The sequence below is a fragment of the Myotis nattereri genome (genome assembly GCF_964212035.1).
Source record: "Myotis nattereri genome assembly, chromosome: 6".
Classification (NCBI taxonomy): domain Eukaryota; kingdom Metazoa; phylum Chordata; class Mammalia; order Chiroptera; family Vespertilionidae; genus Myotis; species Myotis nattereri.
In genome coordinates this window covers 23,874,312-23,901,759 of record NC_138081.1, presented here as the reverse complement: position 1 = coordinate 23,901,759, position 27,448 = coordinate 23,874,312, and the positions used below count along the sequence as shown (strand labels likewise).

The following is a 27,448-nucleotide window of genomic DNA, read 5'->3' as shown; positions in this document are numbered from 1 at the left end:
GGACAGGTACACATAAATAAGGGGATAGGCCACTGCAGATCACAGAGCACCTCCCCAAAGGGGAGCAGCCCAGCCCTGTAGGACCGTAACACAGTGCTAGGCTCTGGGTGTGTGTTTCTAAGGCTGGGAATTTGGATTGACATGCAGCTGTCAGGTAGTAGATGTATTGTTGCTTGCCTTTTTTTTTTTTTTTAATTTTAATACTATGATAAGCCAAACAAAATACATCTGTGTATTGGCATGCCTGTGGGGCATCAGTTTGCCTCATCTTCTCTGTTTTGTGCCAAAGGTACTCAAGTGTTTGCCTGGAAGATCCAGTTCCATACCTTTCATTTACATAGGGTAATGTGTGTTTTATTTCCGTTGTGGAGAGTCATAATCTTCACTGTTCATATCAATAATCATGATTTAAAGCACCTGGTTGAGGGAAAACAAAAGCAGGTTTTATGTGTACTCTGTCCAGAAAAGTCTTACTTTGGTATTGAACTGTTGATTTTTATCAGAATTCCCCCAGGTATTGTTGTAAATGCACTAGAGCACCTTGCATTATCCATTTGATCTGGTTTCAGAGTTAGGAAATTGTCTTACATTTTTACTGAAAAACACTAAATCAAGCATGTCAAACTCAAAGGCTAACACGGGCCAAATAAACGAGGCATGCCAAGAGCTTGACATGCTTCCACTAACTGGTTGAAACTCCTAAAATAACTGCTCCGTATTGGTGTGTTGATGATTGAACTCTCCAGTAGTGGGACTTAAGTGGGATTATTAAATAACCTGCTAGGAAGTAAGGATCATCTGCCTTGGACCAGAATGCCCAGATAACCACTTTACAGTAAGCCAGTGGAGGAAATAAGTTTTTTTTTTTTTTAATATTTTTTATTGATTAAGATATTGCATATGTGTACCCTCTACCCCCCCCCCCCCCCCGCTCATCCCCTCACCCCCCCCCGTTGTCCGTGTCCATTGGTTAGTCCTATATGCTTGCATATAAGTCCTTTGGTTGATCCTTCCCCCTTGCCCCCACCCTCCCCTACCTTCCCTCCAAGGCCCGACAGTCCAATCAAAGCCTCTCCGTCTCTGGATCAGTCCTTGTTCATCAGTTTATGTTGTTCATTATATTCCACAAATAAGTGAGATCTTGTGGTATTTATCCGCTCTCCAGTTCCATCGATGCTGTGGCAAATGGTAAGAGTTCCTTTTTCTTCTTCCTCTTCTTAAAGAATACCTTTCAGCATTTCATATAATGCTGGTTTGGTGGTGGTGAACTCCTTTAGCTTTTTCTTATCCGTGAAGCTCTTTATCTGACCTTCCATTCTGAATGATAGCTTTGCTGGATAAAGTAATCTTGGTTGCAGGCTCTTGCTATTCATCTCTTTGAATATTTCTTGCCACTCTCTTCTGGCCTGCATGGTTTCTGTTGAGAAATCAGCTGACAGTCGGATGGGTACTCCCTTGTAGGTAACTGACTGTCTTTCTCTTGCTGCTTTTAAGATTCTCTCTTTATCTTTTGCTCTTGGCATTTTAATTATGATGTGTCTTGGTGTGGTCCTCTTTGGATTCCTTTTGTTTGGGGTTCTCTGCGCTTCTTGGACTTGTAGGTCCATTTCTTTCACCAGGTGGGGGAAGTTTTCTGTCATTATTTCTTCAAAAAGGTTTTCAATATCTTGCCCTCTCTCTCCTTCTGGTACCCCTATAATTCTGATGTTGGTACGCTTGAAGTTGTCCCAGAGGTTCCTTACACTATCTTCATACTTTTTGAATCTCTTTTCTTTTTTCTTTTTCGGTTGGGTATTTTTTGTTTCTTTGTATTTCAAATCTTTGACTTGATTCTTGGGATCCTCTTGTCTGCTGTTGGATCTCTGTAAAATATTCTTTATTTCAGTCAGTGTATGCTTAATTTCTAGTTGGTCCTTTTTCATGTCCTCCATGGTCTCACTATACTCCTTGAGGGATTCATTAAATTTATCGGCGGTTTCCATAAAATTCTTGAAAAACCTTATAAACGTGGCCTTGAACTCTATATCCAGTCGTCTGTCCTCCTCCGTTTCTGACAATTGTGACCTGTTTCTCTGTCTCCGCATTTTGGCTGCTTCCCTGTGTTGATAGAGTGGCCCTGCGCTCCAGGTGTCCTGTAGGGCCCAGTGGCTCAGCCTCCCCAGTTACCTGGGGTGGACACTCTTGGTGCACTCTTGGTGCCTTGGTTGTTGTAGGATCACTGGGAGGAATTGACCTCCAGGCCAATTGGCTGTGGGAAGCAGCTGTGTCTGAAGTGGGAGAATGGTTCCCCTCTGACCACTGGGTACAGTGGCTCCTGGATCTAAGGAGGTGCTAATTCAGCCCCTGCCTGAGGCCTCACAGCCGGGCCACGAAGAGGCTCAGCTGTGAAGCAATGCAAGCGGCTGCGGGGCCTTGGGCCTTCTCTTGGAAGTTCCGGGTCTGCCTGCCTGGGCTGTAGTTAGGTACATTGACATGCAAAAGCCTCTGCCCCAGCCTGGGTGGGGCGGGGTCTCAGGGAGTCAAAGGGGCGGAGAAAGACGCTATGGCTGATTCTCCGCGCCCGGAGTCGCACGTCTCAGTGTCCCGGTAACGGCTGCAAGCACCTCTGAGGGAAATCCGCCCTCAAGTTCGCCTGCTGCCGCCTGAGAGAGCAGCCTCTCCCCGTATGAGTCCTGGGTCCCCAGAGACTTCCCAGAACCGGAGATCAGAGCAGTCGGGAGCTTATGATTCAAAAAGACAGCCGCGTTCTCAGGTGCCACCCCCTTTCCACGCGCGCGCGAGCCGCCGTACCTCTGCACTCAGCCTCCGCAGCTCCCCTGGCTCTCAGCGTGCTTTTCTTGTCTTCTAGTTGTAGAAATTACACTCAGCCAGCGTTCCTGTTTTTCTGGATGATGTTTGCTCCGTCCTTTGGGATAATTTTCAATTGTTGTGTGGGGCGACTATTTCCCGGTGTTTATCTATGCCGCCATCTTAGTTTCTCCCGAGGAAATAAGTTTTAAAATGCAACTTCTTGCTAATGTAATGTATAGAATCTTAGCTTTGGAATACTTCCCTCTTGAAGTACAGTTTTCCAAAATGGGCATCTCAACCTTTCTGTAGCATATTAAGTAGAAGAGGGGAAAGAAGGAATTGAGGTATAAGAGTGGTCCTCAGTGCCACTATTAACCATTTTCTTCAGGTTTTCATATTATGCAAACAAATGTTTATGATATGCCATCATGTCAGGCATGTGACAGTCTCAAGTTATTGTCGATCCTTTCCAACCTCCATGTTTCCCCGCCTTCTCTTAAAGGTCACACTGAGCACCAGTCTGAAAGAATGTTCCTCTGTCTCTCCTTAATCTCAATAGGTGGAATACATGCTGGTGTCTTTTGATCATGAAAAGAAGAGAGTCCAGTTGGTCCTGTCTGGAGAAGAAGTCCTTGAAACTCTACAAGAAAAGGGGGAAAGGACAAACCCGAAGTAAGCTGGAGGCTTGTTTCAGTGTTTCTGAAACTGTCAAACTACTAGAATAGCCTCTTTCCTCAGAGGTGAAGGACACAGGATAGCATACCCGTTTAGAGCCGGGCTCTGATTCCCAGCTGCCTGGGTGCAAATCCTGGTTCCTGTACTTAATAGTTGGGTAACCTTAGGCAAGTCCCTTAACTTCTCTGTGCCTCAGTTTCCTCATCTGTAAGGGAGGGATAATAATATCTACCTTGTAGGGTATTGACATTTTAAAATCCATTAACATATTAGAGCACTTAGAATAGTAAAGGCAATATAGAGCTTGTTTACTATTTTAAAAAATTGCCATAGTGTTCCTGAGACCATGAACGATGGTGCCAGATTAAACTTGCAGATGGGTTTTGTTTGGCTGGTGGGATGTTTTCTAAATATTTATTTAAGTAGACAAAGAGGGGAAGGGGGCCTGTGCTCTGCAGTTTATTTTTCCCCTCACCTCAGCCCAGAACTGAAAGAGCCTTAGGGCCTCATCTCCTTTCCTGCACAGGGACTGGCTTGTCCTGACAGAGAGTGCCCTGTGCGTGTTTTCAGTTATTTATAAATATTTTGGACCTGGTACTTTTAACCCTTATATAGTTGAAGAGCTATGGAAAATTAATGGCCTTTGGGAATTATAAAGCAGTTTTTAGCTTCATTTATACCTAATAGTTTCTAACATTTTTGAGGCAATGCTTTAAAAGAACTTCTAAGAATTGAGTAGACTGCAGCAAAGAATAAGATGGAGCAAATTTTTATTTTCTCCTCTGTAGCCACCCTACACTTTGGAGACCAGAGTACGGGAGTTACATGATTGAAGGGACACCTGGACAGCCATACGGAGGAACCATGTCCGAGTTCAACACAGTTGAAGACAATATGAGACAGCGCCGGAAGGAGGCAACTTCTTTATTAAAAGAAAATCAGGCTCTTTGCACAATAACTTCATTTCCCAGGTTAGTTCCTACGTGAACATGCCCCAGGGGACAGTTCGGAGCTCAAGGTTATAAAGAGCAAATCATGGCCAAGCATTTGACCCTAAAAGTTCTCATACTTTACAGACCGGTCATTCTTCACAGCACTGCCTTTGGCTGCCTCTATGTTAGAGCTACAGGCAGATGTTGCACACCAGCTCCAGTGGGTGGTGTGGCCTGGAGCCCTGTGGTAAGGGCTGTGTCTGGGCTTGGTGGGAAAGACCAGGAGGACCACTGTGGCCGGGTAGCAGGGTGGAGGCAGCAGCACATCCTGTGCCATGCAGCTCTGACCTTGTGAGGAATAGTGAGTCCCCTGATCAAGTGCTCCTTGCACCCTCACATGTGTTTGCCTACCGGTAAAGGGTGACATTGGTGGCCTATCAGAGGTCACCTGTTGGAGGGCCACCATCAGTGCACCCAGGGCGCTATCAGCATTGAACAAGGGGCGGAGGGGGCATTAGGTCATATTTTCCCTCTCCCTGCCAGAAATAAAAATACGTGGAAAATGTTCTTTTCCACATATTTGGATATTATAGGGAAAAGAAAATTTTAGATTTGTCTAATTGAGAATTGTAAAGCAGTTTTTAGCTTCATTTATACTAATGTAGTAATGGCTAAAAGTTCACAAATATAAATAGAAATAGTGAGATTATGTTCTTAGCTTACAATGAGATACATAAATATGCTACAATTATATGTAGGACCTGTACGTAAGAATACGGTTCTACCAAATCGTCAATCTGATCTATGCTAGATATCTGTCAGAGTGTGACCAAGTCTGCTCACCTCCTCAAAGTTCAGAGAGCTTTGGGGATTAGTATCCATGTCCTGGAACAGTTTGATAAATGTCTGTAATGGACACAGGCATTCAGAGTCACACCATTGGTCTCAGAAGGACACTTGAATGAGAATTTTCTTTAACATTTCCGTGGTCACATCTAAATAGTTGAAACCTGTTTAAGCAACTCATCAAACATTTAGAAAAACATCTCTTTCTGTGATTCCTTTGTTCATTTGTGCAGGCCACCACTCCCCTCTCCCTGCCAGAAATAAAAACCCCAGCTGGGTGAGGGTGGGCAGGTGTGCTTGGAAGAGAATTGGCGTGTTCCTTTGCCCAGTGTTTGAAGGAGGTAAAGAATTCATGACTGCCATTCACAGGATACCCGAGTGCCTGCTCCACACCAGACCCACACAGTGAGGATGCAACCATGAGGGAAAGTAGTGAGGGGGTGTGGTGCACAGAGAGAGCGACGTGGTTGTCTCATGGCCTCTGCGTGGTGGAGGGGGGCGCCGCCCAGGGAAGATGGTTGTTAGGGACATCCGAAGTTCTAGTCGAGTTTAATAGAAGTGGAGAGGGAAGGCTGTCCTAGGAAGGGGGTGCAGCATGAGCACACGTCCTAAGACGAGCCAGGGGAGGACCGAGCCTGAAGAGCTGGAAGAAGGCTGGCCAGTGTGACGAGGATGCTGAGAATGAAATGGACGTGTGGGGTAAGGTGATGCCAGGCAGGTCGTTGGTGGGCCAGTTGTGTTAACTAAGAATTTCAGTTGCTATCCTAAAAGCAGTGGGAGCTTTGGGAAGGTCGGGTTGGGCGGATTGCATCACGTTTTAGTTCTGCAGCCCTGCACTTGGGCTGTGGTGTCAGTGTGGCTGTAGGATGGGTGCAGGGCTTGCTAGGAGACCAGCAGGGGGCTCAGTGAGGAGATGAGGGCAGCCAGCAGAGGGTGGGTGGCGGAGATGGAGAAAATGGATAGATGAAGAGATGGGCAAAATCAGCAAACGGGGTGGAGAGAAGAGATGGCAAGGCTGTTGGTCAAGTAATTATGAAATTTACAGTAATAATACCTGTAGCCTCCTTCTTGGCCTTTATTTGACAAGTTTCAGTGAACTGGAAAATTCAATATCTTAAATTTTCCTTTTTTTCCTTAACATTAGAGGATTCTACTTTTCACTTAGCAAATTAAAAAGAAAAAGAGGTTTGTAATGCAAACCAGAATTGTTTTCTCTTATACTTCAAAATTCAGAATGGTTAGTAGTGTGGCAGTAGGCCGCAAAAGGACATTTTTTTAAGTTAAATCTAATGTGTTTTTTCCTCGTGATAATGGCTCTGTATGGAGCCATTGCCACCCCTGTCCCCTTTGTTTTTAAGGTCTAGCTTCGTAAGTCATTATGAGGGGGAGTTGAGACAATGAAATAAGTTTTATTCTAAAAAGTCTACTGTATGTTTTGGACTTGAAAACAAAACAAGAATAATATTTAGTTGTAGAAGTTGTAGAACTTCACCTTACATCTATAGAAAATGATAAGGAAGGTTTTATTTTGGGATCAACAGTAAAATTAGTACTTGGTTTCTTAAGTGTAAACAGTATGATTTTTCTCTCTGTAAAGAGGCAAAAATCCTATAGTGTGGAAGTGTAGTCCAAAACAATGGTCATATGACAATTTGAGTTTAATCAAATGTACAGGGAATGAAGAATTCCATTCCCCAGTCACACTGCTGCAGTCCGCTCTCAGGGGTCCCCTGTGGCTAGTGGTCACATGCTGAGATTGGACAGCACAGGTGTTAATGGGGCCGTCTTGGCAGGAGGTTCTGTGGGGGTGCTGGTCCAGAAGCAAAGCAGAGCTGTGCAGGAGTCTGAGGATCTGAGCTCTGACCCCCAGATCAACACCCTGGCGGAGAATGCCCGTGTACACTTGTCACTCCGCTAAAGGACTCTCGGTAACGCACAGGGCATGTGCCACAGGAGTTCCAGCAACCCTGGGAACTCTTTTCTAGATAAGATCAGCAAATTCAGTTCTTCTCAGGTCGGGGGAAGTGAGGCGTGGGGGCTAGTCTTGGCTCTCAGCCAAGTTTCCTACCACTGACAAGAGCCTCCCTTGTGTGGCTTTCACTAACTTGATCGTCTTTGCCCTCCCTCACAGCACACTTAACCACTGACCTTAACTCAAAGAACAGGTGGTGTGACAGCAAGTGAGGTGGAATTGGAGCGTTCTGATCAGGGATGCATACAGAGCTGCCCTTTTCTGTGTGGGAACTAAAACTTCTTTAGGTCAAGTAGATAATAGGGTTGGGTTTCAGACCTCAGAGAGAGATCTCAGAGGTGGATGGGGACACCAGTGGAGACACTACTTAATCTAATCTTGAAGGATTTGTGAGGTGACCTGCAGAGGCAAAAAACAGGAGACCCCTTTCAGATTCAGGCAAAGCTTATCAGGGGGTTGGGGTAGTGTCAGTACAAGGGTCAAAAGATAAGCTGAGAGTTTAGAGCTAGTAAAAGCAGAAGCCTCAAAAGCTGGATAGGGGGCACCTATATATAACCCCTGGGTTGATGCTGTTGAATGAAGAGATGGGCAGGATGCAAGTGGGCCTTCTCTAGAGCAGCGGTCACCAACCTTTCGGACCTCACTGACCACCAGTGGCCCTCAGAGCACTGGAGTACTGGTTGGCAACCGCTGCTCTAGAGGGTGTTCCGTGGGCGATGAGTGAACGAAGTTCTCTGATGAGGTTAGTAAAGGGCTGGAATCACAAAAGAAGATCTTGGTGAATAAGAAAAGCAAAGGCGTGGTTGTAATGGAGCATAATATTTACAAACCATTTGTGTGCTTGACCCTCTGAAAAAGGGAATGATAGAGGCTAGGTATTTTAACAGGTGCAATGATGACGAGGCATAATTAACTCAATTTGTTGTAGATTAGGCTGTCCTGGGTTCACCCTGCCTGAGGTCAAACCCAACCCGGTCGAAGGAGGAGCTTCCAGGTCCCTCTTCTTTCCCGATGAAGCAATAAACAAGCACCCCCGCTTTAGGTGAGTATAGCTTTGTGTTTAAATACAGGTGCCCCTCACTCAGATCTCTGCCTTCTGAGAGGATGATAGGCCTGCCCGGGAATCCTTTTCAAGCATTTACTGAATTCTGGCTCCCTCTGTAATTAACCAGAGAAGACAATATATAATATACACACACACATGCACATATACATGTACACACAAACACACACCTGTTGTGTGCCCAAGGCTGCTTGATTATTGCTTCTGGGGCCAGGTTTGACTTGCCTATTTCCAACTCATCTTAAAGTCATTAACTTAGCCACTGTATTCTCCTTTAATGAGCAGATTCTTTTCCATCCTAGTTCTGTAAACACCTATTTTGGGAAGGCTTTCCTGTAGTTATTTCTACCTTGTTCCCCTCTAAGTTACCACCAGTATGTGTGTGATCTGTTCTTCCCATTCTGTATACCCTGGTAATAAGGTAAATTATGTACATCTGCATATAATAGGCACTCTCCACCTTTTGTTCTATTATAGTGGTTCTCAACCTTGGCTGCACATTAGAATCACCTGGGAATCTTTTTAAAATCCTGATTTCTGGGCTTCATCCTTTGGAAATTCTGTTTCTTTGTTACTAATGTTGTGGCCCCACCCCATAACAAACAGAATTTCTGGAGGATGAGGCCCAGAAACCAGGATTTAAAAAAAATTCCCAGGTGATTCTAATGTGCAGCCAAGGTTGAGAACCACTGTTCCATTATCTTCTAGGTCAGTGGTCGGCAAACTGCGGCTCTCGAGCCACATGCGGCTCTTTGGCCCCTTGAGTGTGGCTCTTCCTAAGCCTTAGGAGTACCCTAATTAAGTTAATAACAGTGTACCTACCTATATAGTTTTAAGTTTAAGAAATTTGGCTCTCAAAAGAAATTTCAATCGTCGTACTGTTGATATTTGGCTCTGTTGACGAATGAGTTTGCCGACTACTGTTCTAGGTCTTTTTGTGTTTAATTCTTGGGTTTAAGTTGCTTCAGGGCCCACACCAGTCTAATAGCTTTGTACCTTGAATCTCACCCTTCATCCTGAACCTGGCGCCTGACCTAGAGTTAGGGATGTTGGGACTTGTCAGTACTCATTTTTAAGAGGTCTGCAAAGTTTTTTGGGAGAGACAAAGATTTATAGACATAGTTCCCAACTTCAAATGTTAGAGTGTGCGAAGGGGAAAATAGATATTCAGCTGCAAGAAAAGATAGATTATGACTCTGTTAAAAAAAAAAAAAAAAAAGGTAGCATTGCCGTGGCTGGCCAGTGGCTCCGTTGGTTAGAGCATCATTCTGCACACCAAAAGGTTGCAGGTTAGATTCCCGTTCAGGGCACATGCATACCTAGGTTGTGGGTTCAATCCTCGATTGGGGCGCGTATAAGGGGCAACTGATTGTTGTTTCTCCCTTTCTCTCTAACAAAGACAATATAAACATATCCTCTGGTGAGATTAAAAAAAGAAAATGGGAGTGCAGGGATCCTCCTGGGAGAGAGCAGGTGCTTCTAACGGAGAGGATCCATGCAGGCTCATGAGGCGATGGCACTGAGTCTACAGCGGCACTCTCCAACAGGATGTTAGTTTAAATTTTCTAGTAGCCACATTTAAAAAGTTAAAAATGTAGACTTGGCTTTATAATATATTTTATTTAACCCTGTATATCTAAAATATTATTTCACCTTATGATCTATTTTTAAAGTATTAATATGAATTTTTTTTATACTAAGTTGTCAAAATCTGGTGTGTATTTTTCTCCTCCCAGCATATTTTTATCAGGACTAGCTACACTTCAGGTGCTCAGTAGCCACATTTGCTTGGTAGCTCCTAGCAGGTCTAGAGGATAAGTATTAAAGCTGCAGGTTGGGAGCAGCAGTAATGAGGTCTTGGGGCTCCAGAGATGCCTGGGAGAGCAAGCACTAAAGTTTGGTTAAAGTCTTTGTAATGTGGGACGTGTTAGAGGTGCAGGGTGAGACCAGACCCTGCGGACTCCAAACACTGAGTTAGGAGGCGCAGGGGTGAAGCAGGGGAGAGAATGGCAGTCTTGAGTACGCACCGAGGGGAGTGGTATTAATGTGAAGCCCTTTTTCGGAGGATCTCTCAGGGTATCTTGATCCATATAAATTATCTAGAGTGGCCCCAGAATTAGTTTGAAGGTACAGGATGTCATTCATTTACTTGTATATGATCAAATTTTCTTTTACATAATGGGTCTTTGGTACCCATGGGACTGATGGACGGTGTTTGGTTGTCTGTTTCAGCACCCTAACCAGAAATATCCGGCACAGGAGAGGAGAAAAGGTGGTCATCAATGCACCAAGTGAGTCCACAGGCGTGGCGGGTGGAGAGGTTCCTGTGGAGTTGTTGTTTAGTCCTTGGCTCTCACCCATTTCTTTTTTTTTTTTAATACAGTATTTAAAGATAAGAACACACCGTCTCCGTTTATAGAAACATTTCCTGAGGATGACGAGGCGGCCAAGGCTTCAAAGCCAGATCACATCTACATGGACGCCATGGGATTTGGGATGGGCAATTGCTGTCTTCAGGTACTAGCTCACAGGCAGAGGCGAGTGCCCTCGCCCACTTCTCTCTATAACTTCTGTCCTTGACAGGTTTGTGTTTCCGTTTTAAAAATCATATTTAATCAGGTTGAAAAGGTAGCTAGTATGCTTTTCTGAAAACCAGTGAAGTTATTTTAGTAAATTCGTTGGAAACGATCTCTTGACAGAATTGACAGAATCTGCCTTTCACTACAGGGATGCGTAGTTGTTGGTTAACATAAAATGTGAGCTGTTCCCGGTCACTGTCTCTGTTCTTTCTGTAAGCCTGATTTTTGCTGCCATCTAGCGACAGTGTAGCTTTGAGGTTATAGACACGGCTTCAATCTCTTGTTTCTGAAAGTGAAGTCTAATGGATGCATTCCAGTGATTTTGTCATCAAGGGAAGGACTGTTTGGACTTTAAATCTTTATATTCATGTGAGGCCACCTGGCAGCATAAAAAGAAAACAGCCTGAGTTTGCCCTGCCCCTGGCTGAGTTACACAGGAGGTAGAACAGCCGTTCTGACCTAATCAGATCACGGAGCCCCTGGCAGGGACTGTGCCCAGGCTCACTTAGGGCCTGGGGGGCAGAGCCCGGGACTCCTCAGGCAGCGCAGGGCCTGGCTACTCTGGTATTTGGGTAACTTCCTCCACTTTTTTTGGCCTGTTTTCTCAGCAGTTTAAAGAAGGGTTTATATTAAAGCCTCTTCTAGGTCTGACTCCAAGCTAATATTTATTTCATTGTTTTTATGAACAGAAGTATTTATTTTAATCTTTATTTAAAATCCTCTCAGAACAAGAGTTGAAAATTTGAAAAATATCAAAGAAAAGGGGGCCTCTTGTTATTTAAGGAGGTTTTATCTAGGTCTCATTATTTCAGCTGATTAGGAACAGTGTTCTTGGAGCAGCACCAGGCATTGTCCCCACGTAAGGGCCCCCGGACCTCCAGCCTGAGCACTTTCCACACGGGCCGGGAAACCAGCCTCCCCATCATCTCAAACAGCTGCAGCACAGACACACACCTTCCTGCACATATCTCTAATGCATTTATTTTCACGGCTATGTGGAATCAAAATCGGCTGCCAGTGTCCGAGTTTTCCGTGCTAAATGTGTTTCAGTAACCATGGCCAAGGGTACAGTTTTCTCCTGCGTTTCCTGACTTCCATAGGTAGTATAAAATATGTGGCTTCCAAATAAACAGGCCAGAAAGTTTCCTTACACATGGCCGCCCTTCATAAAAAAGACCTTTTTCTGTTAACTGCTTATCTGCCTCCCTATCTTAATTACAAATATTTCCAAAGAGAACCATTAAGCTCTAGAACTCACAGTGCACAGCTTTAAAACTCTATTGGTGCTGGGAGAACCGCTTGCCTTTTTTTGGTTTAATATTAAACCAAGGTGTTTCGCCAGGGACATTGCAGTTGTTCTGTTCCAAAGGGCTATTCTTTCCCTTGAAATGCTGTATTTTTACAAATAAATGCAGTCTCATGCTATCTACCAGCCACATTTTTATTGCTGGTTGATATAGTTTTCTATCCAATTTAAGCTTTGTCATGGATTTAAGTTTCTTTTTCTCAATGGTACGTCCAATACCCAGTGTCAATACTGAAAAAATTGGCACAGATGTGAAGTGTGTGGCACAGATGTGAAGTTGTGGCAGAAACAACTTCCACAATTCAACACAGAGCTTCCTGCTGTGAATCTCTTTAGTGGAACACTAGCAACTGCTTATTACGGTAAAGCAGAAAAAAATGTTTAAAAAGTAATTGAAGATTAATGGAAAATTTACAAGACAAATCATTTAACCACATTCAAAATTGACTCTTGGGAGCTTTTCAGTAATCATTTATTTATTTATTTATTAAAAAATATATTTTATTGATTTTTTTTTACAGAGAGGAAGGGAAAGGGATAGAGAGTTAGAAACATCGATGAGAGAGAAACATCGATCAGCTGCCTCCTGCACACCTCCTATTGGGGGATGTGCTCACAACCAAGGTACATGCCCTTGACCGGAATCGAACCTGGGACCTTTCAGTCCATAGGCCAACGCTCTATCCACTGAGCCAAACCGGATAGGGCTTCAGTAATCATTTAATGAGTTCATGTCAGTAAGTTCCTGTGTGTTGTAAGAGGTCTCCCCACACCCAGAAAATCATGTGGCTTTAAACTGGGTTCTAGATAAATTTTAAATATACTTGTATTGATTTCAGAGAGGAAGGGAGAGAGAAAGATCAATGATGAGAAAGAATCATCAGTCGGCTGCCTCCTGCACATCCCTGTGGGGGATCGAGCCCACAACCCGGGCATGTGCCCTGAACGGGAATCTAACCATCACCTCTTGGGTCATAGGTCAAAGCTCAACCACTGAGCTATACCGGCTGGGCCTAGATAAATTTCAGATTAAATATTTAGGTTTTTAACATCTACTGGTATTTTTCATACACTCATTTTTCCCCTCTCATCAGTTTCCTGGTGACATTGCTTCTCTTCTTCTTTTTTTTAAAAATCTTTTTTATTGATTTTTTTACAGAGAGGAAGTGAGAGGGATAGAGAGTTAGAAACATCGATGAGAGAGAAACATCGATCAGCTGCCTCCTGCACACCCCCTACTGGGGATGTGCTCACAACCAAGGTACATGCCCTGGGCTGGAATCGAACCTGGGACCCTTCAGTCCACAGGCTGACACTCTATCCACTGAGCCAAACCAGTTAGGGCGCTTCTCTTCTTTAAATACTTTAAATGGATACCAGAAGCCAACTGTTCATATATTTACACCTTTTTAAGGTATTAGAACTTTTTTCCTTTCTCCACTAAGCCTTTATCTGCAGTGATGTTGCATTTGGTTTGGTAACTATGGTATCAGCTCTAGAGTAAGGAAGATAGTAAGTGGATTTAGAATAAGTCACTGTGCTGTTGTAACGCAGCTATTGAATTCCAGGTGCTAATTTTCTAACTCGTCTAGGGTTGGCTTTCCCAGGATCTGCCTGTGGATGGGCTAGTATGCAGTAGGCCAGTTAACAGAACCCAGTCACAAAACTGAAAAGAAACAATGCTCACTGTACTATCTTTTTAAGAACAAAAGTCACAGACACACACTAAAATTTTCAGAAGTGCTGAATAGGACCCAAGTAAAGTAGAGAAGTCTATTCAGAAGAATTCAGCAGTCAAAATACTTGGGGAACATTTAAGTGCTTGTAATCTAAATCCATGTGAATTTGGCCCATGGGGTCACAGTTTTTCAAGTATCTCACCATTTTATTAAAATAAAACTTACCTTTGACCGTGTGTTCTCCTCTATAACACCCTCATTCCTTCAAGATACTATATAAATGTAATAAATATCTAGTATACTAAGTAGGTGTCAGACACAGTTCTTCACACTGGGCATAGACATCCTTGCTGTGCTGGAGGTTTCTGTGGTGGGGTCACAGCAGATAAGTGAGTAAATACTTTGTGCACCCTCTCCCATCTCCTCACTTCTCGTTTACCCCTTACCCAGCACAGACTAATTTCCGAGTTTCTGCCTCTTTCCAGAAACTACCCTCCTTCTGGTTATCAGTGACCTAGTTGCCAGCCCTGCTCAATCTTTATCTGTTTTAACCTTTGATACTCTTATTCGTTGATGTCTATGACTCAGCTCTTCTCTGGGTTGAATTAATCTGTAATGGCTGGGCAATTATTACATTTTACTGAAAACATAGCCTTAGCATAGGAAGTGTAGGAAGATCAGGACACAGTAACCTGTCTGAAAGATTGTTTTCTATAGTCACCACGCTGACCTGAGATGCCACTGTGAGTCAGCAGGTGCACCTGTGACTCCAACAGCAGTTCTTGGCTTTTAAGAATACAAAGTTGAGACCTGGCTAAAACTATTGGAACTAACATGTTGGTTTAGCTATTTCAAGTATTAAGCAATTTAAGTAATTTCCTGTGCCAACATTAAATTCAAATTGTCATCTTATATAATAAAAGTGTAATATGCAAATCGACCAAACGGCAGAACAACTGGTCGGCAGAAGTGGGGCCGGTGAGCAGGCAGTGCCCGGCCAGCCAAGGTGCATGCCAGCGGACAGAGGGAGGGAACGGTGGTGGTGGGGTGGCAGTGAGTAATGGTGGCGGAGGGGTGGTGGGGGGGCGGGGCTGGCCACTTGTTGGCCGGTGCTGTCCCCTGATCGCCCCGCCTGGTCGCCTCCTGCAGAGGGAGGCCATGGGTGGCAGCAGTGGCAGGGCGATGGGGTTGGGGCCAGCCACTCGCCATCCCCTGATTGGCCTGCCCAGTCGCCTCCTGCAGAGGGAGGCCAGACTGCGGCTTAGGCCCGCTCCTGGTGGGGAGCGGGCCTAAGCCGTCAGTCAGACATCCCCTGAGGGCTCCTGGACTGCAAGAGGGTGCAGGCCAGGCTGAGAGACAGCCCCCCTCCCCAAGTGCATGTATTTTTGTGCACCAGGCCTCTAGTCCTATGTAATCCTATATAATAAAGTGCTAATGTGCAAATGATTGTCATGCCCTCGTGCTGGGGCCGGGGCCGGCCGGGTCTGGGTCTCGCGCGATTTTGAGGTACACGCGGAGGTGCGGGGACTAGACTCTGGGTCCCATGACGCACCCCAGGCTCTGACAGGAGAGTTTCATATATATTTTACTAATTTTCTTTCATCTCTGACACTTCTATTATAGAGAAAGGACAAATAGCAATATAAAAATATTTCCTCTAATTCCCTTTTAATGTGCACAAATTTTGTGCACCAGGCCACTAGTTATTAAATAACAGTGACAGGAAATTAGAACTGTTCCCAATTTGCAGTTAATGTAGATGTGCCAACACAACCACAATTTATATCCCTTGCTCCCATCCACTGCTCCCAGTGTCCTGCTCCAAAAAAGGTAGAACATTTTTTTAGATTCTTTTTAGTAGTTATTTGTGGAGGATTTGTACTAATCATTATGTGATCTTTTTCTCTGCCTAACTCTTAAATGTCCTACTTACAAATCATGTGCAGACTCTCTAGGTCAGCGGTTCTCAACCTGTGGGTCAAGACCCCTTTGTCAGTCAAATGACCCTTTCACAGGGGTCGCCTAAGACCATCCTCCATATCAGATATTTACATGACGATTCATAACAGTAGCAACATTACAGTTATGAAGTAGCAACAAAAATAATTTTATGGTTGAGGAACATGAGGAACTGTATTTAAAGGGCCAGAAGGTTCAGAACCACTGCTCTAGGTGATCTGCTCATCTTCAGGACATCATCTGAGCCTACTCCCCAAATATTTCTCCAGCCCAGGTTTTTCTTCTAGGCACCAGTTCTGGACCCAGCCACTTACAGGGCGGCTTTCTTTGTCTGTCTGTCCTTGGCTCCGTAAGCCTTTGCCTCTTCTTCCTGTCTGTCCTGGGAGCACCCAAGCCAAGTGCTAAGTCACACCCTCACTCTCTCTACCCTGTGGCCTCTAGAGCTGGCTGCCTTGTTCCAGTGTGCTCAACGTTTTCTTAGGCGGTTGCAGCATTTGAACTTCTCTGCCTTCCTCCGGTCTTGCCCCTTCCAAGCTGTTCCTCATGCTTCCACCAGTGCACTCTGAACCCATCCTCGGTATCTCCAGGTCCCCTTTTCACCAGAATGCATGTAACCTCTCAGCCAACTGAAGTGAAAGGGAAGCTCTTGAAAGAAACCAGTAGAAGAGGAAATGCCTTAATGAACTTTATCATTTATCTAATGTCTTATTTTTCTCCATCGACTTTTAAAATCTTATTTATGTTAGTTTTGAACATGATTAAATACCACTTTCTAGCAAAATTCGTCTAGGACAAGCTTTTAAACAAACTCCTGTATTAAACGTTTCATCAATGGAATGACCATTACATACCAGGCCCCTCCCTTCTTCAGTCTTCTTCTCAGACTTCTCTCCTAGGGGAGGATGTTAATAATTCTTTGTTGTTAATAACTTGCAATTCTTACACAGGTAACGTTCCAAGCCTGCAGCATTTCCGAGGCTAGATACCTGTATGATCAGTTGGCCACTATCTGCCCAATTGTCGTAAGTAGAAATCATATCTTACTTTAAATTCTTCTTTGCATAGAATAAAGACCGCATGTCCGAAATTTGCTGAGTGTGCTAGTTAAGTCCATTTAAGACTTCATTCAGAAATGAACTAACCCAGATAATATGTAGATTAAGAACCAGTGGACTCAGTCTAAGCTGTAGACTGTTACTGTTGCTAGGAAGACATTTATGTGCTAAAGTGTTAAGTTCCAGTATAGCCATCTTCCCTCTTCCATCCTTCATGTCTTCACATTAGAGAGAGGATGTTAAATGTACCAGATGCAGGGATTTAAGTCACTCCTGGGGTATTCCACTATGAGAAACAGGCACAGACAGTGCAGTAGAGCTGTGTTGCATAACTGATTCTTCGTGACCAGAGATAACTGCATGGAGCTTTTTCCAGCATGAAAGTGACATTTTGAACCTGCAGGTGCTGACTTCTGTTTGTTTTTAGATGGCTTTGAGTGCTGCGTCTCCTTTTTACCGAGGCTATGTGTCAGACGTTGATTGTCGCTGGGGCGTGATTTCTGCATCTGTAGATGATAGAACTCGGGAGGAGAGAGGACTGGAGGTGGGAATGATTTTTCCTTCATAGCCTTTTTATATCAAGCAGATCAACCAGAGCTATTGTAATAACTACTTGTGATTGTGAAGTTTCCCTCAAATTTTTATCTTGAGTCACACATGGCAAGAAATTCATCGGTTATAAACCTATCTTTGTGGTCTTTGGCTTTATAGTGTTTGTTCTGGGGTGAATATGTGGAAATGTGATTTGGTTTGCGGGGGGGAGGGTTTAATTTTCATCATTTGTTGAAATCTGTATTTTATCTTCTAAATTAATAGTGTAGTTTTTGTTTTTGTTTTTAATATTTTGGCAGTCACTGCTGATGGCTGTTTTTACCAAATGCTTTTTGGCGCTACATGAGTGCTTTGTATATGATGCTTTCTGCCGTGGAAAGTATACTCTGTTGTCAAAGATTTTTTGCCCCATATGAAGGGGTTAGGTTTTGCCTTATAAGGGTCAGTTAGTGCCTCTTGTTTGAATTGTGACCTTGCATTTCTCCAACCAAGAGTATCCATCAGAACCACCTCTGGAGATCTTTAAAAAAATAGACCCCTGGCCCATCTCAGACCTTTAATAAGTTTTCTAGGACTGGAACCTTGACATAGGTGTTTTTAAAGGAGCCCTCCCAAGTAACTCTGATGTTCTGAACCAGGGCACACTACTGCTACTCTGCTCTTCATGCAATTGCTCATAAATTGTTGAACATGCTTTCTAAAAATAAACGAACTTCAAAGGAGAGATCATTTTGATAGTTTTCTTTTACAGTACAGGCTTTTTATTAATTATTTTGCTGTCAATCTTGGCATTTATTTTTGAAACTTAATAAGAATGAAGGTGATGTGCTTTAAAAAAGAAAAAAGTTAAGGTATATTTAAATCATCAGGCAAAAAGGCTACTTAAAAATGGGGGGGGGGGGAAGGCTACTTAATTTATCCAGGCTTTTTAAATACAATTTCCCCTAATATTGCTTTTCAGCGTTAACTTATTTTTTCAGTCTTATGTTAAGGTTAGACATTTTTATATAATCATTATATATAAAAACATACGGCATTTTAATGTAATTCTTTGGGGCATTAGTTTATTTCCAAATGATTTTATATGGCATTCATTCACATTTTTTAAACTTTAGCCACTGAAGAACAGTAACTATAGGATTAGTAAATCCCGATATGATTCAATAGACAGTTATCTGTCTGAGTGTGGAGAGAAGTACAATGACATCGACTTGACAATTGATAAAGAAATCTACGAGCAGCTGATGCAGGAAGGTGAGCATCCATGCCTTTTTTCCTAGATTTGACTGTACGCCTTTAGTTCTTCACAACTCTTTTAAACTTTTTTTGCTGACTCCTGGTCTGGTTTCTGTTTTTAGTGTGAAGTCTCTAACTTTTCTTAGGAGGCTGCTTGTTCCTAAAGTTTCAAGTTCCAAATACTTGTGAGATCTTCTTGACTTTTAGCAAAAGGAACTAACTTTGGAGGTCTGTATCTAGGTCCCCACCAGTGCCCCAACAGGCATTGTGTAAGTAGCGAGTGAAACTCTGGCGCTTCCCCAGGGCCCATAGGATAAGGGCCTGGGCGACATGAGTTACCGAACACACCAGCCATTGCCTGAGCTTCTAGACACCCGCTCTTCAACCTCCTGAGCTGTCCATCTTCCTTTGGGACTTAGAGGACAGTGGAGTCTTGAGCTGTGTAGTGAGTCCAGTGCAACCTCTCTTTGCAGGCATTGACCACCTCCTGGCCCAGCATGTTGCTCATCTCTTTATCAGAGACCCGCTGACTCTGTTTGAAGAGAAAATACACCTGGATGATGCCAATGAGTCTGACCATTTTGAGGTAGTTCCTGTTTTAAATGCATTTTTATCTCACTAACCAAGACGGAGGCAGTTTTCTGTGTCTGTGAGAAATTGGCCAGTGGAAACCTCACATGCCTTTCATTATCCAGTGCAGTATAAAACCAAGACAAATTTTAAATTGGTTCAAGGTACTTTTATTATGATTCTTACAGGTTATATCTCCAGTTCTAAATTTCTTATTCTGTATTTTCTCTTGTTTGCAGCATGGTGAAAAGTTCAAGCATGCTACATAAAAATAACCTGATCAGTTATTTCAGAGCTGCTGGCATATAACCAACTTTTCTTAAACACTTGCTGTTTGTTTTCCTAGCAGGTCACATTCCAAGAAAATCTTAAGTTGTACCTTTTTGTACTTATAAACTGAAGAGTATTAGGTATGGACAGCAAGCAGTCTCCCCTCATTAACTATCAAGTCATCTTAGTATTTTCTGGGGCCTATGGAAAGTTGGTTTTATTCTCTGCCTTTTTTATTATAGAACATTCAGTCCACAAATTGGCAGACAATGAGATTTAAGCCTCCTCCTCCAAACTCAGACATTGGATGGAGAGTGGAGTTCCGGCCCATGGAGGTAAGACGCGCATCAGCAGGAGCGATCTCACACACCCGTCTTCTGAGTGCCCACGACCCCGTGACGCTCTTAGCAGAGGCTCCTAAATTAACTGGAAACTGATACAGATCAAGAGTGTGCATGCAGTGAGCGCGTCCAGAAGCTAAGGAGGGTTGATTTCTGAGAATAGATTGTGAGCAGACCCGGACCCTGGTGGGGAATTGGGGGATGACGTGATCCAAGGAGGGCTTTGTTGGGGAGTGGCTCGCTTGTGTGGTGGGTTCCTAACTTCTGGGCTCCTGCTTGTCTAGGTTCAGTTAACAGACTTCGAGAACTCGGCGTATGTGGTGTTTGTGGTGCTGCTCACGAGAGTGATCCTTTCCTACAAATTAGATTTTCTCATTCCGCTGTCAAAGGTAAGAGTGTGATAAAGGGTAGCAGTGGGTCTAGATAGCTGTGACTATTCTGTTCATTTGTATGTCATATTTATTTTAAATGTGACCTCATTTAGAATTGTTCACCTTTTAGAATAAAAATGCTTCTCCCTCCACCTTATTGTTTTTTTCCTTTTTGATGCTACACTGGTGGAAACTCCCGAAAAAGTGCTAACAGTGGTTTCTTACTCAGCCCATTTGAAAGATGGTGGTTGGAGTGAGTCCCACAAATAGATTTCATCCTCCCCACCATCTTATTTTGGTTACAGTATTAAGCCTAGGGTGTGAGGAGAAAGGGTACCTGCTGTGGGGCTGAACTGGAGCTGTTCCTGGAGGATGTGATGGCTTGGACCATCAGAAAAACAAATCCAATAAAAAACAGAAAAGGAAACTCCAGGAAGCAGTTTCCTGGCAGAGCCTCAGAACAGTTCCAGGCTGTGAGGCAGCAAGTAGAAGGTTTGGTTCCTGGGCCAGTAGGTGTGTTGGCAGAGAGAGAGGCTGGGAAAGCTGCAGGCAGAGCGAGGGGTCTGGTGAGGTGTGAGGGCAGAGCGAGGAGAAGAGCAGCCCCGTCCCAGCAAGTGTGGAAGGAGGAAGAAGCCGCGGAGCCCGGCCGCTGCTCCCTCTCCCCCAGGGGGCACCGCAGCTGCCCTGTCCCCCCACACCCGGGAGGCAGTCTGGCTGCCAGCTCGTCCCTGCCTGCTCTCACACCCAGGCCGAAGGGGGCCATGGAGTCCCGTGGCCCGTGTTGCACACCAGGTGTGCCTGTTGGGGAGAGCAGCCTGTCTGAGGCACAGTCCAGGTAAGCTACCAGTCTAAGCCTTTGTTTACAATAGATGTCTAAATGTCAGTAGGAAACCAAGAACTTTTAATGGCCTTAAAGAGCCTACAAAAAGTATATTATCCTCAGTGAAACACAGCTAATTCAAGAAATTGGAAAAAACTCTTAAAGAAATTCTAGAGAAGGCTCACATCCATGAAACACGCACTGTGGACCACCGAGCATTTGGAGAAGAGTTGCTAGAGACAAAGAACAATGGTAGCCACAATTTTAAACTCAGTGAATGGCCCAGCCAGTTTGCTCAGAGGATAGTGAGGGTCCTGGGTCTGATTCCTGTCAAGGGCACATACCTTGGTTGCAGGCTCAGTCCCCAGCCCTGGTTGGGGTACATTCAGGAGACAACCAATCTATGTGTCTGTCTCCCCCCCTCCCTTCCCACATTCTCTAAAAATCAATGGAAAAATATCCTCAGGTGAGGATTAACAACAAAGACAAACCACACCTCAGATATTGAAGATCAAAGTCAGTGATTTAGGAAGCCAAAGTGGGATCCAGCCCAGCAGATGGCAAAGAAATGAAGAACTGGAACATGGAAAATTGTTCTGGAAAGTTCAGTGTTTGTGTAATTTAGAAGAAAAGAATAGTCTATATCGGGTGGAGAACCATTTTTCTGCCAAGGGCCATTGGATATTTATAACATTACTAGTGGCCCGGTGCACAAAATTTGTGGGCGGGGAGAGGGGGTGTCCCTCAGCCCGGCCTGCACTCTCTCCAATCTGGGACCCCTCGGGGAACATCCCTCTCACAATCTGGGACTGCTGCCTCCTAACCACTGACCTGCCTACCTGCCAGATTGCCCCTAGCCACTGCCTGCCAGCCTTCTCACCCCCAACTGCTCCCCCCGGCCAGCCTGCTCAACCCCCCCCCCCCCCCCCAGCCTGATTGCCCATAACTGCCTCTGCCTCGCCACCATGGCTTTGTCCGGAAGGTCTAATTAGCATATTACCCTTTTATGAGCATAGATTTGCTTAATATAAATGTATGTTGCTATGTTAAAAGCTCCTACATTTATTGAATTTTGAGTCCTGCGGGCAGTTGCCTTGGCAGGGCCAGACCAAATGGTTTCTCGGGCCTCATATGGCCCATGAGCCAGGCACTCCCTCCCCCAGCCCGGTCTGTATAAAAGAGATGCAAGATATGGTAATCAAGGAAATAAGACAATTTTCCCTGTAAGAGTCCATTAGGTCTAGAGATAAATATTTAAAGAAGAACCCACTAGGAATTTCTGAATCTCAAAGAAAAATAACAGCTGTCTAGGTAGAGAGAATTAGGATAGCTGCCAAGAGGGTGAAAAACAAACAGTTTATCACTTCTATCACTTCTCATCTACAACAATAAATAGTAAAAGAGACTGAGAAAGGTCTTCAGAATCCTGAGGGGTTAAAAATCACAACCATCGAATTCTCTTCCAGTCAAATTATTCTTTAAATTCCAGGTAATTCTAACAAAACTTGATAGATTATTAGGGCTAAAAGTATGCCAGAAGTCTTACCTAGTGAAGGACAGTGGAGGAGAAGGATGGTAGATACTCTGTAATACTTGGCATTTAGAGAGAATTCAAAACTACTTGTTTAAAAGAAAAACTAGTAATAGATAGCTACAGGTTAATAGTAAATCCTACTATTAACTATCTACTATTAACCTGCAGCTAAAAGGTGTGGGGTCAGGGGAGTGTAAGACAGGATAGCCCAGAGAGCATAAAATGGTTAAAAAAAAAAAAAGACAACAAATTTGAATAAACTCTCCTATTAAAAAGCTGAAACAGGTAATATAGCAACATAATGGCATCTGTTGTTTGCATACAATATGCCTAAAATAAGGACAGTGTGGAAAATAGCTATCTTTGAAAAAGATAACCATAATGACAAATGTGATAGAAAGTATATAAATGGGATAGAGGAAGCAGTTTTCTTTACCTTAGAAAATCAGTGTTAGATTCATGATTCTCTTTACCCCATAAAGTGTAGCAAACATTTTTCAGAAGCATAAGAAGCATTTAAAGGCACTGTGGTACGGTAAGATACGGCTTTATCAGGCCGATGCTCTATCCACTGAACCAAAATGGCTAGGGCAGTGACCATGGTGGAATTTTAGCCTGGATTTGAATATGTTTCTAGAAGTCCCTAGATTATTCAGGTCGTATGTGTCTTTAAAAAACAACAGTAGGAATTAATGAATACAGTGAAGAGGCTAAGTCATCCAAGACTCTGAATAGCCCATGCTAGTTCAGTGTGACCCTCTAACTTGTGTCTTTCATATATTGAGAATCCTCTCAGATTTCATTATAGGAAGTAAGGGATTACTAAGAAGTTTTGAAAGCTCTTACTTTGTGAGTCTTAAAAAGTCACTGGAGAAATGGAGAATTCACGAATGGCGAGGTTTTGGTCTGTTGAATAAGTGGACACGGCCAGGGCAAACAGTGTTACTGACCCTCTGCCCCCGGAGAGCTGAGCTCAGTCCAGATCTGACAGTGAGGCAGCAAAACCCCAGGGGCAGCGGGGGCAGAGCAGGGACCTGGGAGCCAGGGCTGGGTTCCTGCCTTCCCTCACCTGGGTCTCGGACAGAGTCCTGTGCTGTGTAAAGGGAGCCAGCCACCTGCCCTCAGACAGGTTTCCTGGAAGGCCAGTCACAAAGGTGCCTTGAAATGCAGGCAGCCACGTGATTCTATGCTTTTGTTTTTTTAAGGTGAGCTTCTCTTTCCCCCATTATTGTTAAAAAGCACATACCAATTTGTGGTTGAGTGACACAGTCCCCACATAAAGGTGAAAAGTCCGCTCTTCTGACCAGAAACCACGGGAAGGACGGTAGAATTCTTGAGGGAGGCGAGTCCTGATGGCAGAAGTGACGGAGGCACGGCTGGTTGGTCAAGAGCGTTCTGACTTGGGCATGTTCTTTTTCTCCCCTAGGTTGATGAAAACATGAAAGTCGCACAGAAACGAGATGCTGTCCTGCAGGGAATGTTCTACTTCAGGAAAGATATTTGCAAAGGTATTACATCCTCTTGGACTTCTGGGGCCACTTAGGCTACAACAGGCCACTAACGCTGCTCTGCCATCACCAGCAGGTGGCAACGCTGTGGTGGACGGCTGTGGCAAGGCCCAGCAGGGCGCGGAGCTGGCCGCAGAGGAGCACGAGGAGTACACCCTGATGAGCATAGACACCATCATCAATGGGAAGGTAGGGTCCTGTGCGCCCACTGCCTGCCGGCCAGCCGACACCCACAGGCAGGGAGCTCATGGCATCTCCTGCTTCGTGCAGGAAGGCGTGTTTCCTGGGCTGATCCCAATTCTGAACTCCTACCTGGAAAACATGGAAGTGGATGTGGACACCAGATGTAGCATTCTGAACTACCTGAAGCTGATTAAGAAGAGAGCATCTGGTATGGTATCCTTTGCTTTCTTTTTTCTTTAAAAACAAATCTCAATGTAGGCAGAATCTGACAATCTTAAAATACTCAGATTCTTAAAGTCGCCAACTTTTCAGACCTCACGGACCACCAGTGGTCCACAGACCACCGGTTGGCGACCGCTGTTTTAAAGGATGCATTTATTAATACACACCTTTTCACATTTTGACATCTCTACAATCAGATACACCTTATAATCTCTGATAGTCACAGTTTAATTAGTGCTCTATTTTTTAATACTGATTCATAAAATTGGTGCATCTTTAAGTTGATGGCATTGTAGAGAATGCAACACAGTGCCTGGCTGTGACTGAAGTCCAGCTGTGTTCATTGTGCACCATCACGGGCTCTTTTGGTAGGGCTGAGTAACTCTGTAAGGTAAATAAGCAACACAGCGAGGGCGTCAGGGTCTTCAGCCTGCTGCATACAGTGAGCACCCCAGGAACCCCACCTCTGTTAGCCAGGGGAGCCGTCAGCTGTGAACCAGAGTAACGGTGATGGTGGTAATGGCATCTGTATTTTACAAAGGACATACCCCCAATGGTATGTCTGCCCGTTTCCCACTCCACTTACTGTTCTTTTCTCTCTACCTCTTTGACCAAAGGTTGCTCTGGCAAACGCGGGACCTGCTGTCCTCTGAGGTAGTCTCATGACATGGCCAGCATATGTGGTCTTAGCCCTCTGGCCAAATGGGAGGCCGCGTGCGTTAGTGCACGTGTTGGCTCTCGTTTCTTACGAGCTGGCAGTGTCTGTCAGTGTGCGGGTAGCATCTGCCAGGCAGCACTGGGATGTGTGTGGTCTAGTTGCCTGCCTGCAGCCTGAAATTCTTTTCCAGGAGGAGTCCTGCAAACGCTATGGAAAGCATGCTTTCCCAGCCCCGCCACCTGCCACACCAAAGGTCACGCTGCTTTTTCTTCAGGATTATGCATCCTGGCCAAATGTCAACTTGTATTTTAAAAAGCACTACTATTAAAGTGTCCTAAATTTTTTTTTTTTCTTTTTCAGGAGAACTAATGACAGTCGCCAAATGGATGAGGGAGTTTATCGCAAACCATCCCGACTACAAGCAAGACAGTGTAATAACTGATCAAATCAACTATAGTCTTATTTTAAAGTGCAACCAAATTGCAAATGAATTGTGTGAATGCCCAGAGTTACTTGGACCAGCATTTAGGAGAGGAAGATATAGCGGAAGTAAAATGGACTCTTCCAATTAGGCCCCTGCAGAGGGACTCGCTTGCTGTTTCATCAGAGAACCGGCCGCAGCTCCAGCCAGAGCCTGGCATGACCAGGTTAGCAGGACCGTACCGGCTCCTGGACCCATGGGCCGGAAATGGCCTGAGAGGCTCCCTTCAGCGGATAAATCTAGAGTTTTTACAACGAACCTGTATATAGTAAAGTATTTTTATGATTAACAATGTATTTTAATAACATATCTAAAGTGTGGACTGGCTTGTACATTTCCCAATTCTCACTCTGGAGCAACAACTGCCCAAGCAGTTTTGTAAATGTGATGTTCTAGTAATTGTACTATATCTGCATTCCAGAGTTCAAAATGTTTACTGTAAATATTTGTGGGTGTTTTTTTTTTTTTTTTAAAGACTTTACCTGGACCTGATTCACTGAAATTTATCACTTCACTTTAAAACCAGTTTGTCTTATTGATGTCCTTTCAGTCATCTCCTTTGTTTTATATTTAAAATCACTGTCAGATCCATTGAAGGGCTTCAGGGGTAACCCTGGATTCTGGCACCTTATCTGTTTCTTTTGTAATCGGAATAGCTAACCACCAAGTAAAGCCATCAAACTGATGGCTGTTCTGAAAGGTACTGTCCTTTTTTATTTAATTCGATGAGGCAGGCATTAAACTCTATAGGAAGGCAGGAGACCTGTACCCTGAGTTCACATGTAGTGATTATTGGGGGTGATGGTTTTCCTCCTGTGCATAATATACAGAGTACTGTCAAAAATGGCACCCGCTCCTGTGTCTGTTCTGGTTGCTGCTGTGTATGTAAATGTGCAAATCAGGTGCAGTTGCTGAAGGTGGTTTTCTTACTTTTTTGTAGTTTCCAGTAAGCATATTGACAGACTTTCTTATAAAAGCCGTTTGCTCTAGGCTTTACCTGGAGGATATCCTACGTGCTGCTTATGCCCTTCTCCTTGAAGCTCTTCAACAAATCATGATCTGCACTAAGTTTTGTGAATCAAGCCCCTAAATGTTTAACTGTAAATAAGTTTCACATAATTATTAGAGCATTTTGTTGAAGGTTTTTTCCAATTAAAGTCTTAACCTACTTCAGAAATAACTATGTACAGTAGATTATGCAAACCTTAACAGGCATCAATATTTAAACTAATGTGAATGTTAAGAGATTGTGACAAAGCTGCTTCTAAGTCTGCTTAGGTATAAATACTAGGGTTTGTGCTATGTTTCATACACGCTCGTTGGAGGGTTAATGAATGCCTGCTTTTCATTTGCTTGTAAATCAGGTTGTAAAAAGGCAGATAAACTAAATGTTTGTGGGATGAGGAAATAAAAGAATGGAATGAGAATCCTGAAAACTGTTGAATGTGTGAGTTCTGCAACTAAAGGGGTGGTGGCGGGTTTGTGTTTAATCATCTCAGATATTCTGTGAAATTCATTGCAGTCCTCAGAGGTTTTCAGAAAGAAGCATAGTGACAAAAAACAGACGCCTCATCTGCCCTGTCGCTGTCAACCCCAGAGGGGAGGGGCGGGAGGGGCTTCATGTTGGGCTGAAGTGACCCCTGAGCCACAGGAAGTGAACTTTTTTACTCCACACTGCTCAGCGGAGCCAGTGGTCACGGGAACGCTGAGGAACTCGGGTGCTGACGCACACTCCACCTAAGCTGGAGAATCTGCAGGTCCTGCAGAGAAATCCTTTCAACCCATGGCCGCGTCAACATCCTCTCAGCCTAGAGTTCGCGTGATCATGCTTGTCCTGGGGCCAGTC

The 27,448-nt window shown here is 44.1% G+C and overlaps 1 protein-coding gene across 1 annotated transcript in view; it reads left to right on the top strand.

The window, feature by feature from the left end:
* GCLC (glutamate-cysteine ligase catalytic subunit) overlaps positions 1-27,038 on the top strand; it is a 51,726-nt gene extending 24,688 nt beyond the window's left edge. Inside the window, exons 2-16 of the mRNA XM_081093829.1 lie at positions 3,350-3,462; positions 4,254-4,436; positions 8,144-8,257; positions 10,511-10,569; positions 10,662-10,795; positions 16,749-16,823; positions 17,284-17,400; positions 18,524-18,662; positions 19,118-19,230; positions 19,727-19,819; positions 20,110-20,214; positions 23,977-24,058; positions 24,132-24,247; positions 24,329-24,449; positions 25,482-27,038. Of these exons, the coding sequence (XP_080949955.1) occupies positions 3,350-3,462; positions 4,254-4,436; positions 8,144-8,257; positions 10,511-10,569; positions 10,662-10,795; positions 16,749-16,823; positions 17,284-17,400; positions 18,524-18,662; positions 19,118-19,230; positions 19,727-19,819; positions 20,110-20,214; positions 23,977-24,058; positions 24,132-24,247; positions 24,329-24,449; positions 25,482-25,693 (1,776 nt within the window). The 3' untranslated portion in view covers positions 25,694-27,038. The remainder of the gene's footprint in view (positions 1-3,349; positions 3,463-4,253; positions 4,437-8,143; positions 8,258-10,510; positions 10,570-10,661; positions 10,796-16,748; positions 16,824-17,283; positions 17,401-18,523; positions 18,663-19,117; positions 19,231-19,726; positions 19,820-20,109; positions 20,215-23,976; positions 24,059-24,131; positions 24,248-24,328; positions 24,450-25,481) is intronic.
* The last annotated feature ends 410 nt before the right edge of the window (positions 27,039-27,448 follow it).